This window comes from Loxodonta africana, chromosome 3 (assembly GCF_030014295.1).
Source record: "Loxodonta africana isolate mLoxAfr1 chromosome 3, mLoxAfr1.hap2, whole genome shotgun sequence".
In the NCBI taxonomy this organism is placed as follows: domain Eukaryota; kingdom Metazoa; phylum Chordata; class Mammalia; order Proboscidea; family Elephantidae; genus Loxodonta; species Loxodonta africana.
This window is the reverse complement of record NC_087344.1, coordinates 81986704-81999645: the sequence shown is the minus strand read 5'-3', so window position 1 is coordinate 81999645 and position 12942 is coordinate 81986704. Positions and strand designations below refer to the sequence as shown.

Below are 12942 nucleotides of genomic sequence, written 5' to 3'. Positions count from 1 at the left end.
GAAGCGAGTAGAACTGCCCCATAGATTTCCAAGGCTTGTAATCTTTACGAAAGCAGACTGCCACATCTTTCTCCCACAGAGGGGCCGGTGGGCTCTAACACCAACCTTTTGATTAGTAACGGAGTGCTTAACCACTGCGCCACCAGGGCTCCTTCCAGATTCTACAGTGGTGGTTTGTTTCAAGCAGAGGGAGTCATACATACTGGATGCATTATAGGAGATTTCTGAAGTCCTCAATCAGACCTTCTAAACAAGGAAAACCCAGGTTATCCATTGCTATGGAAATCTGACCTCAGTCACTCTAGCCTCTTCCTTCCAGAAACTGTTCCCATTTATATCCCAGATTCCAAAATAGCCAGTTAGTCTCTAATTATGGCTGCTATGGACTATGTTTACACCTTACCTAGCTCTTAAGCTACTGAGTAGGAAGCGTCCCCTATTCCCACCTCAGAAAAAGAAATGAGACTCTTCAATGACGTACTAGCTCTTTTCCAGGAGCCTCTGTGTCTCAGCCTTTCTATACTTCCTTAATAACTTTTTTGGGCGGGGGGGGGCAGGGGGGACGGGGAATTTCTCCAGGAGCATGAACCACCCTAACTGCCAGCTGGGCTACTTTGCCTAAGGCAGAGGGCAGTTTGGAAAGCTTTGGATTGTCCCTTAAAGCCCACCCACTGAGTGCGTCCTGAGTCTGTGCCAGAAAACAAACTAGTACTGTCTGTGCCCATCTCTAGCCCACACCACAAAGGTTCTGTGGTTCTGGCCTTTTACTGCTTTCCAACAGGTTTAACCTTCTCAGAGACTAGAGATAAAGATGACTCTGAAATGCCAAAAGCTGCTAGAATTCCTTTTTGTATTTTACTAAAGTTTTGGCATTTGAGAAGAATCTTTTTAATGGCCTGTGCATCAATGGCTTCAGTTCTTGGAATGCCCTTTGCCCCATCCCTTATGCCTCGTGGGTTGCTTGAAAATTTTTCCTTTGTTGATGTTTTGTTTTGTTTTGCCTCATTTAAATCGCTGCTCACACCTTTCCTACTTCTCCTCCCTCCAGCTGCCCACTTCTGACTCTTTCTCAGGTACTGAGTATTCACTTGTCGGGACAGAGCTCCTTCCACAGAGCCAGTTTTTTTTCCCCTTATCTTCTTTGTGTGGCATTATGACTAAGTGTATGGATTCTGGAGTCAGGCAGAACTGGATGTGAATCTGCTACTTGACAATTAAATGGTTTTGGTAAGGGGTTTAACTTCTCTAAATCTGTTACCTTATCTGCAAAATGTTATTTTTACTGCAGAAAAAGTAAAAATAGAGCTTCCAGAATCAGAAGCTTTTTTTTCTGACTTAGATACATAAGTATCCCATCCTAGACCTACTAAAAAGATTGACAGGGTCCAGGATATTGAGAGTGTTTTTATTTGTTACTTCTTATGCCACCCGGTTGATTTTTCTGATGAAATGGCTAGATTTGGAAGTCACTCCTATAATATACGTATTTACGTATGTAGAGAATATAGTGTAGAGTAAGTGTGCAATAAATGCTAGAGATGATTTTCAAAAGAGCCTTTACTTCCACCCACCATACTTCAGGAGCTAGGAAGATGCTGTTTAAACACATTCAAATGCTAAGAGCCATTGGTGCTGTTTTGGGGAGTGTGACTTCAGGGTCTAGAGTAGTGTGGAATGGAGCTGGGTTTTAAAATGTCCTTTTTTTTTCTTTTCCTAAATGAGTATGATTTTGATTAACCAGAGTCTGTGGTAGGAACTGTAGAACACCTGTTGTTTCCATAGTTTATCTCCTAGGGAGATTCATGAAATCTGAGCCGGAAATGGAATTTGGTATTTATTCCCAGATGAGAGGCAAGAGGGATGGGTCAGCCCAGGGACCAGCCCCAGCTTGTCCAGACCAGAGGAGGAGAGGTTGGTTGGAATTTAGACCTCTAGGTCCAGAGTCCCTAAAGAACTGAAGTCAGGATGTCTGCTCATTTCAGGCCTTGGGGAAGAGGTCATTATGAGCATATCCCAACTCTGGGCTTCTCTAAAGCTGGGTCCTTCTTGGCCTAGCTGAGCCATTCTGTCTTCTAATGATAACTTGAGGCATACAGCCTTTAATCGAACTGATCAGCTGTTCCTGGCCTATGATGGGGCCAGAACCCCTAGTGAGGAAGGTGATGAGATCCGTGGGCACTCTCTCCCTTGGTTACTATGTTTCAGATGCAGCATCCAGGGCAGTGTCATCTGCAACAACGCTGTGATCGAGAAAGGAGCGGATATCAAGGACTGCCTAATTGGAAGTGGCCAGAGGATTGAAGCCAAAGGTAAACCAGAGCCCAGATTACGATCACAGATGCCATTTTTTGCCTATCACTCTAGCACAGATAATACTCAGTGCTGGTGAGAATGTGGGGAGCTAGCACATGCATGTGCTGCAGGTGAGAACATAAATTGATAAAGCCATCTTTGGAGTATGATTGACACCACTGTCAAATTTTTAAACTTTTAATTAACAGTCCCATTTCTAGGAATTTGTTATAGATAATCTCATACATGTATACATCCTTACTACCAAAAAATTAAAAACACAAAAATATCTAGTATCCTGGACTGGTGCCAGTATTTTACAATGGCTCATGGGCGTGAGACATCCAGTAATCCAGCTAGGGCTCTGGACCTAGCTGTGGCCTCCTGAGGTCCTTGAGCGCCTCTTCTGACCTGGTATTTAAGGGAGGTGGTTCCATAGATTCCTGGCCTAGGAGAAGTTTAGCAGGGCTTAACACCCACAGCCATTAAAGATGATGCTGTTAGCAGTACAATTAGCTCCCTCTGTTCTGTAACCTGCAGAAGGACTGTGTAATACTTGAGAGACACACAAAGACAGGGGTTTCCCTGCTAGGCAGGGTGAGTTTGAATTGTCCATAATTTGGCTGAGTGTTTTAACCAGGAAGTACACAAAGCTCAAGATCAGTAAGAATGGCTGATTCCTTTTGAGATTATTCGTAACCCTAAAATAGAGTGAGGTTGGAAGTTGCTAAAGGAATTAACCCTGCCAATTTAGAATTGGTAGAAGCCACTTGGTTGTTTTCACATCACTGGGTCAGATATCAGTGCGAAGACACTGGCTAGGAATGTTGTTCAGTAGCCGCTGGGTCTCACTCTCTATCCGGATGGATGATTGTAGTAAATCCTCAGTTAGCAGAAAAAAATTGAGAAACCAAATGGGATTTATTTAATGTTTGTTTTTCCTCCCGTAGACCTTTTGTAGTATTATTATCCTTGTTTTGTAGATGAGGATACTGAGGCACAGAGAGGTTAATTAATTTGCCCTACATCACAGAGCTAGTAAGTCATAGGAAACAGATGTTAACAGAATAACCTAGACATGGCTAAACCACATTTAATCCAATAGCTTCTTTTGTTATTAATAAGAGTACTTATGACTAGGAAAGTAAATTACAGAAGTGAAAATATTCTTAGTTTGCATAATGGAATTACCTTTATCAATTTTTAAGGTGTTCAGCAGAAAATACCCTTATTCAAATACTCTGTGCCCCAAATGAGTGAGAACGCTACCCTGTAGTGCATGCTAGGGGTTCTCCCTGTCAGGCATTTATACACTCACATCATATACTGATGCTTTTGTTGTTGGGCTTTTTATCATTTGTTAATGTAAAATGTGTTTATATGCTGCAAGATTGTACTCTACAGTATTTTCCTTCTCCCCATTAAACAGAGACCTTCATTATTTTTTTCCATACCCCTTTTTTAAAGTTACATGCCTCCTTCTTGGGCTTTGGAGTCAAACAGACCTGTGTTCACATCTCAACTGTGCAACTCACTGGATGTGCACCAGGTTAAGTTTTTAACCTCTAAGTCTCAGTTTTTCTTTACTAGGAAAATTGGGACATTAATACCTACCTAGGCAGATTGTTGTGAGGATTAAATGCAACCAGTTATGTCCAACTCTTAGAGCATATCAAGGGACTTCGAGTTCATCATGTATACTGTGCTGTGGCACCTCTCCATGCCTTTGCACATCTTTGTCTGTCTATCTGTCTGTCTCTCTCTCTCTCTGAAATGCCTCTCTTAAAGATTCTGCCCAGATGTGTTCTCCTCTGCAAAAACCTTCTCTGTCCCTTCCCATGACTCCTCACAGCAGGGCTGAACATTTCTTCCTCCTCTGCACCCCTGAACATTGGCCACCACACACATATCTCAAGCTATAGCAATTCCCTGTCTTCCTTCCCTGCTAGACTGAGACCCTCAAGGCCAAGGGTTGTCTTATTCCTCTCTGTATCCCTAACTCTCAGATAGGTCCTGGCTTATAGTAGATAACTCCGGAGGAAAAAAAAAAGCAGCGGAAGAGTGAATGAGTGAATGATTGGATTTTGGATACATAAAGCATATTTTTGCAGATTACAGGACACAAAATCAGGGCCCCAAGAAAGGCATTTGTGAGATGGTTGTGTTTATCATGGGGTCTCTCCTTTTTTTTGAGGTTATGGTGATAAAAGAACCACATGAAAAAAAAGACAGTGATAAATGAACTGAGGAGGTCTGGCCTTGGCCTGAAATCATCCTTCAACTTAATTTCTCCACTTGACACTAAGCACAACTCTCATCCCTGCTGCCTTTCTTCTCGTCTTTCAAGAACCTTCTTCTGCAGATGAGAATTGTCATTTCTGAGAGAGACCGTTCCTGAGTGTCAGGATAAGCATCATAAACTAACTCTGGCCAATTTAAGCTGATGAAGAGTTCATTGGAAAGATACTGGGTAGCTCACAGAATTTTCTAGCTAAAAGCTTAGAAAATGGGCTGCAGCTAAAATCATATACCAAACCAGTCTGGTGAGGATACCGCCACCTTCCTCACTGAGCACTGAATGTCACAGCTTGCACTGTTACTCCCATCACCCACCAACCCCAAAGTGGATTTTTTCTGGTTCCCACCTCTTTGTGTCACTAGTTCCCAGTCCAAGACCTGGAACAGCTGCATCTCATAGGTCAAGCCTAGCTCATGTGTTCATGCTGTAGTACGAGAAAGGCTGGCACTTTTAATCTGATATTTTCATTCAGTTAATGGCAGACTCTGCCAGTGTCACACCTGAGAACCTTTGAGCAAGGGCGTGGGTCAGCAGTGGTGCCGTAGCCACCAGTACTTTCTGCTGTGATCACATGCAGGCTGGGAGCACGACCCTAGGTAAGGGGGCTGGAACACCAGCTTCAGCTTCAATACAGGAGGCATGGTACTGCACTCCTGGAATCCTGTTGGCTTACAGCTGTTATTTACAGCTGAACAGTGTTCTCACGTATGCCATCTTATTGGATTCTCATGAAAGCCCCCTGAGGCATTATCACTGACACCATTTCACAAAGTGGAAACTGAGCCTTTGAAAAGTTGAAACTCACCAAAGGTACATAGTGGCTGGGTCTTCAGCCTGATTATTGCCAAATGGCTGCCAAAAAGAACCAGAAGAAAAGCTACTCCTGGCTTCTCAGGAGATTTTGGTCAGTGATGCCCCTTCTCTCCCTTTGGTCCCTCTTTCCCAGACCAATAAGAAAAATGTATTCAGCCTCATATCCCTGCTCTTTCTGATCCTCAGGAACCTCAGGTCTTAACCCTTTCTCCTGCTCAACATACCACTTTACCCAGGCCTCCCCTCGAGTTGCAGAGAAGCTTTGTTTCTTGAGCAGGGAATTATAAATTGTTGGTAATTTATTAAAAATAAGATTCAGAACACCCAGTCTTTTCTCTGCCTCTGTTCCCTTGGAAGGAGTACCCAGAGTATCAAAAGCAGCTGCTCAGCTGGGGTGGAGCTGCTTCCTTATCATGTTCCCTCCCCTGCCTCCACATTGCGTTTCTCTGTCTTCTTTGTTCTCTTCTGGGTTGGGATTGTGCCCACCCCCCCCACCCCCCGCCCAGTGTTTCTTTCACCTCCTTCTTGCCTCATTGTCTTCGTAAGTTTTTGCCCAGCAAAAAGTAGAAACATCCCCAATGCTTTCTTCTTTCAGCTCTTCCTGAAGCTAGGAGTAGCTCCCTTTTATTGTTTTCAAAAGGGTTTAAAATCCATAAAAAAAAAAAAAAAAACCCACTGCCATCAAGTCCATAGGCATAATTAAATGAATGAACTCTCCATTTGTCACTACCACCCAAGAGGGCCCCCACTCTCTTGTATGCTGAAACCTGGAACCTCAGCATTTCTGCTTTCTTTCCTCCCCGTTTTCAACAAGGTAATGATATTACAGCTTCCTTTTACTTTGCAAGACGTTTCTTTTCATTCTTTGTGCAGAATGCATGAATGACAACTGAATGTCAGGTGTTGAGAGTTTGAGCCATAACTTCTCCAATCAAGGAATACAGAGATGGGCTAGCCGAGCCCCTAGGACATCATGGGCTTTAGTGTCTCCTGGACTTTCTGGCCCACTTCTTAGCAAGGAGACTCCTTTCCCCAGCTTATCATCCTCACCTGTACTCTTTCTTTTGGAATCTTTCCGAACCTGATTCCAGCCCAGAGCTTTTTCAGTGTGTTTACCAGAGCCAGCTTCTAACCCTGGTCAAGCAGAACTAGTTCTGCTTGTTGCCTTACAGGGAGTTTACTGAATCTCCATAAAAATACATCTACCCTCAACATTCCAGATATAGTCTCTCTCCTTGACTCCCAGTGAGCAAGGCCTTCTCTCACCCTGGGGCCAAGAGCAGACTAAAAGGAAGAGTCTAGGAGGAGGGACAGAGAAGGCTCGGGTGGTTACATGGAGCGTAGCAGAGCAGAAGAAAGGGTTTTCTGCCCCAGCCAAGCACCTAATTTCCTCTCTCAGCTCTGGAGCATTGAAGTCCAAGAAAAGTGTTAGTTGGAACCGGGGCTGTCTTCAGAACAGCCCAGTGTCCCTGAAAATTAGGGAGAGATTGGATAAAGGAAGAACAAATGTTAGAGTCTTAGGTGTGAGATGATGAGGCCTGACTCAGGGCAATAGAAGGACAAAGGGTAAGGAGGAGTTTTTAGAGGTGTCTTCGAAAGCTAGGCAGTGAGGTATTTCCTTTATTCTTACCTCGGGGGTGGAGCCTGATTGACAGTCATACACCTGCACCAGTCCCAGCCTGAACACACTCAGTATTCATTGTCTGGGTCTCCTTCCCATTCTTCTGGCTGAAGGAAGCAGATGACTGTAAAGTACAGAAAGGAGTACCTCCTAGGGCAAAAGTACCCAGGCCACACCCAGCCCCATTCTTCCAACTTGGGAGAAAAGTGAAGGGAAATAATATCTGGTTAATGCTTTTTAACAAAGCCAAGCGCACTGAAGGCATTGGCAAAAAACAAGGCCCCAGGAGTTGACGGAATACCAATTGAGATGTTTCAACAAACAGATGCAACACTGGAAGTGCTCACTCATCTATGCTAAGATATTTGGAAGACAGCTACCTAGCCAATCGACTGGAAGAGATCCATATTTGTACCCGTTCCAGAGAAAAGTAATCCAACAGAATGTGGAAGTTACTGAGCAATATCATTAATATCACATGCAAGTAAAATTTTGCTGAAAATCATTCAAAAATGGTTGTAGCAGTTGATCAACAAAGAACTGCCAGAAATTCAAGCCGGATTCAGAAGAGGATATGGAACGATGGATATCATTGCTGATGTTACATGGATCTTAGCCAAAAGCAGAGAATGCCAAAAAGATGTTTACCTGTGTTTTATTGACTATGCAAACGCGTTTGACTGTGTGGATCATAACAAATTATGGATAACATTGCGAAGAATGGGAATTCCAGAACACTTAACTGTGCTCATAGAGAACCTGTACATAGACCAAGAGGCAGTCATTCGAGCTGAACAAGGGGATATTGCATGGTTTAAAATCAGGAAAGGTGTGCATCAGGGTTGTATCCTTTCACCATGCTTATTCAGTCTGTATGCTGAGCAGATAATCTGAGAAGCTGCACTATATGAAGAAGAATGTATCAGGATTGGAGGAAGACTCATTAACAGCCTGTATTATGCAGATGACACTACTTTGCTTTCTGAAAGCAAAGATTACTTGAAGCACTTACTGGTGAAGATCAAAGGCCACAGCCTTCAGTATGGATTACACCTCAACATAAAGAAAACAAAAATACTCACAACTAGACCAATAAGCAACATTATGGTAAATGGAGAAAAGACTGAACTTGTCAAGGATTTCATTTTACTTAGATCCACAATCAACACCCATAGAAGCGGCAATCAAGAAATCAATGTATTGCATTGGGCAAATCTGCTGCAAAAGACCTTTTAAAGTGTTAAAAAAAAAAAAAAAAAAAAGATGTCCGGTCTTAAACGCTAGCAAGCAGCCATCTAAGAAGCATCAATTGGTCTCATCCCACCTGGAGCAAAGGAGAATGAAGAACACCAAAGACATATGGTAAAGATGAGCCCAGGAGACAGAAAGGGCCACATGAACCAGAGACTACATCAGCCTGAGACTGGAAGAACTAGATGGTACCCGGCTACCACTAATGACTGCCCTACAGGGAACACAACAGAGAATCCCTGATGGAGCAGGAGAACAGTGGGATACAGATCCCAAAGTCTCCTAAAAAGACCAGGCTTAATGGTCTGACTGAGCCTAGGGGGACTCTGGAGGTCATGGTCCCCGTACCCTTTGTTAGCCCAAGATTGGAACCATTCCTGAAGCTAACCCTTCAGACAGGGATTGGACTGGACTATAAGATAGATAATGATACTGGTGAGGAGTGAGCTTCTTGGTTGAAGTAGCCACATGAGACCATGTAGGCAGCTCTTGTCTGCAGGCAAGATGAGAAGGCAGAAGGAGACAGAATCTGGTTGAATGGACACAGGGAATACAGGGTGGAGAGGAGGAATGTACTGTCTCATTGGGGGAGTGCAGCTAGGAGTACATAGCAAGGTGTGTGTGAGTTTTTGTATGAGAGACTGACTTGATTTGTAAACCTTCACTTAAAGTGCAATAAATAATTAATTTAAAAGAAAAAAAGGTGTTACATGGAGGACTAAAGTGCACCTGACCCAAGCCATGGTATTTTCAACCTCTTCATATGCACACGAAACCTGGATAATGAATAAAAAAGATCAAAGAATTGATGCCCTTGAATTATGGTGTTGACAAAGAATATTGAATATACCATGGCCTGCCAGAAGAATGAACAAATCTGTCTTGGAAAGTATAGCCAGAATGTTCCTTAGAAGCAAGATTAGCAAGACTTCGTCTCCTGTACTTTGGACATGTTATCAGGAAGGATCAGTCCCTGGAGAAGGACATCATGCCTGGTAAAGTAGAGGGTCAGCAAAAAAGAGGAAGACTGTCAATGAGATGAATTGACACAGTGGCTGCAACGATGAGCTCAAAAATTGTGAGGATGGTGCAGGACCGGGCCATGTTTCGTTTTTGTTCTGTTGTACATGGAGTCGCTATGAGTCAGAACTGACTTGAGGGCACCTAACAACAACAATACTTTTCAAAGCACCATACTGGCTCTTTACATCAATATTTTTACCATATCCCCGTAACAACTTGGTAAGGGACCTAAAGCTCAAAGACATGAAATAGTTTGCTCAAAGCCAGGTAACGATTTGCTGAAAGTCCTATTAGAATACAAGTCTTTCTGACTCAGAATCTCTTTCCTTTCCTGCACTGTCACCTTCTCATGCTCTTTCCTATCATTTCCCTGCAAAATAAGACTGCCTCTTTCCAATGTAGTACCAGAACAGAAAACATTGTGAAAGTCCTAGACCTTGGTTTCTCTTCCTACTGGAGAAAATTAAAGAGGAATAGACCTGAGGATGCTCTGGATCTTCAGTCAGCTTCACTGTAATGTACAGATTGTCCATTATGTTCTGTTTAACAAAGAGATTGGAGGCTCTGTCCTCTACACATGGAGCCCTGGTGGCACAGTGGTTAAGAGCTTGGCTGCTAACTAAGAGGTCAACAGTTCGAATACACCAGCCACTGCTTGGAAACCCTATGGAGCAGTTCTGTTCTGCCCGTAGGGTCACTCTGAGTCAGAATTGAGTCGACAGCAATGGGTTTTTGGTTTTGGCTCCACTATACATACTCCTTGGAAACTCTGTGGGGACGTTCTACTCAGTCCTATAGGATCGCTATGAGTCGGAATCAACGGCACTTGGTTTGGTTTATTTTATACATACTCCATTTCCTACATTCACATTCTCACATAACTCTCAAAACACACACACATTTAACAAACATTTAATTAGTGCCTACTATATTCCAGGCGGAAACTCTGGTGGTGCAGTGGTTAAGACCTACAGCTGCTAACCAAAAGGTCAGCAGTTCAAATCCATGATGCGCTCCCTGGAAGCTCTCTGAGGCAGTTCAACTCTGTCGTATAGGGCTACTATGAGTCGGAATCGACTCAACAGTAACGGGTTTGGTTTCAGGTTTATATTCCAGGCACTGCTAAGCTAGGGGTATAAAGATGAATGACTTGCTCCTTGATGTCCAGTTACTCACAGTCTAATATCAAGTGAAGAAATAAATGTAGTGTAGTATCAGAGGAGGAAACCCTGTTAGTATCGGAGGTACAGTGGTAAGAGACTGTGAGGGTTAATTAATAACATAAAGGAGAAATTGGTCAGTTCTTGCAACAGGAATCAGGAACACCATCTTAAAGGCAGGAAGTAGGGCTAAATCTCAAAAGATTAGGCAATTTCCCAAATGTACAAAGCAGAGAACCTCTCAAGCAAAGGGGATCAGTGTAGCACACGCATAGAAGGAAAAACAGTCTAGTGTGTTAGAAATTGCAAGGCATTTAGAAAATCTAGAATATAGGGTACAAGAGCAATGTAGCAAGAACAAAGCTGGAGAGGTAGGGCAGAACAGGAGCCGTGTCTGAATCCTCAAGGTCTCTAAGTCCTCAGTCAGAGATCCCTTTCTACTAGTAGAGCAGAAGGTGACTTCTGGCTATGGGCATTATGAACAGACCCAAACATCTCTCACTGTCCATCCTGGTCTCATCATCAGGGATCTTTGTTTTGCTACACCAAAGCTTTCTGAGGCTGAACTATAGCCTCAGAAGAGCCAAAATTTGCTGCTTCACCTATCAGAGTCACACTCAGGCTCTCAAGTGTGACAAAAATGTTGGACCTTTCTAGACCGTGGAAAGCTAGCACAGAAAAAATCAGTTTTCAGCTAAGTTGTCAGCTTTTTCTGTCTGAGCCAATACTCTCTCCTGTCCTCTGCATCCCATACCTCCAGGCAAAAGACAGAGGGCATGCCCCTGGCTTCTCTTACCCCTTCCAGAGCTTTGGTTCACTGCCTCCTTTCTGTAGCTCTTTTTTCTTGAAAGCTAACCCTTTTCTTACCTTTGCCCTATCATTGCCCAGCTTCCAAGGCACTCCCTTCCCTAAATTTATTCACTGCTTTAACCCCTGGTTCATAGTCTTCCTCCACACACACACACTTTTCCCCAGCGCTTGGACAACTTGAACTAATTTGTCAATGAACTCTTTAGCCCCCACACCCCCCAGCTTCATGGTCCTTGAACTACTCTACCAAGCTTCACTTCCTCTCAGCTTTAGCTCTCCACTTACGTGGCCATACCCTATCCTTATCATTACCCAAAACTTCTGGAATCTTTTTTGTGCCAGTAACTATGCTAGACACTAGGGATATAATCATAAATACACTGTCCCTGCCCTCAAGGTGCTTACAGTGAAGTAGAGGAAATGATATAATGATATAGAGAGAGAGCTATGTATGATATACAGTGGTTTCACAAAGCAGAAAATGGTCAGTTCAGAAAGGAAAGCATCGCATACTGGAGGTGCCTGACCAGGGCATTTAGGGTAAGTAAGAATGCAGTGGGAGAAAACAGGGGAAAGGCATTCCAGGCAGAGGGAAGAGCAAGTGCCAAGGTCTAGAAGTATGAAATAGTATGGTTTGTTGGTGTAAATGGGGAATGGTGGGAGAAGAAACTGGAAAGATGAGCAGGGGTCAGATCATGGAAAGCCTTATGTGTTGGACTTTATGAAAATAATACTATTTCTTGAGCACTCAGTTACCCATTTAACTCATTGAATCCTTACCTCAGCACTATGGGGTAAGTGGTATTATTTTAATATATATGAGGTATCACCCTTCCTCCTTTCAATATCTCCACTTAAGCTTTTAGCTTCATTTCCTCTCACTCTTTTTCTCCCATTTCCTGTTCTCCAGCCACAGAGTATTTCACATTTCCCATTCTCACACCTCCCTGTCTTTGCTTATGCTGTTCTTACGGCCTGTAGTGCCTTCCCTTTGATTTGCTACCTGGAAAAACTCTATTCATCCTTGAAGATGCATTAAAGCACAGCTCCAGTTCCCCTCCTAGGTGAAACCTTCCAAGAGCCAGGCGTATAGAGGGTCAGTCCCATCCACCTATGTAGAAGATGGCGCCTCTCCCATAGCCGCATTAGCAAACTGTATTCTCAAGAGCAGAACTACAAAAGGAGAAGAATAAATGTTTGCGAACACGGAATTAAAAATAGTTGAATTTGAAATGACATCTTTCGCTGCCAGTTTTCAGAAAACCTTTTCCTTTTCTTTTGTAGCCAAACGAGTGAACGAGGTGATCGTGGGGAGTGACCAGCTCATGGAGATCTGAGTTCTGAGAAAGTCATACTCCTTTTCTTGGCCCCCAAAAGATGTTGGTTGGCCCACCTGTTTGACTCTGTATTTATTTCCCAATAAAGAGGGCCTTCCAAAGGCATTTTGGAGACTTGCAGAGCAGTCCTAAGCTCCATGTCACGTGGCCTCCAGGGATATACCCTGTGCTCCCGGATCACGGTAAAGACCATCTAGACAAGTGCGTGGAACAGAATAGGACACAGTAGCCTAGCTCTTCTGTCTCAAGGTTGTCAGGCTGGAGCAGCAGCTGTCCAGTGGTAAAGCTCCTGAGAGGGAGCTTTCTGACCGGCTGGCCCAGCCTAGTCCATAAAGC

The 12942-nt window shown here is 43.5% G+C and overlaps 1 protein-coding gene across 1 annotated transcript in view; it reads left to right on the top strand.

Annotated features, from left to right (window-relative positions):
* The window catches only part of EIF2B3 (eukaryotic translation initiation factor 2B subunit gamma), a 169566-nt gene extending 156840 nt beyond the window's left edge, over positions 1-12726 (top strand). The window contains exons 11-12 of the mRNA XM_003415359.4: positions 2206-2309; positions 12554-12726. Of these exons, the coding sequence (XP_003415407.1) occupies positions 2206-2309; positions 12554-12606 (157 nt within the window). The 3' untranslated portion in view covers positions 12607-12726. The remainder of the gene's footprint in view (positions 1-2205; positions 2310-12553) is intronic.
* Positions 12727-12942: the final 216 nt, after the last annotated feature.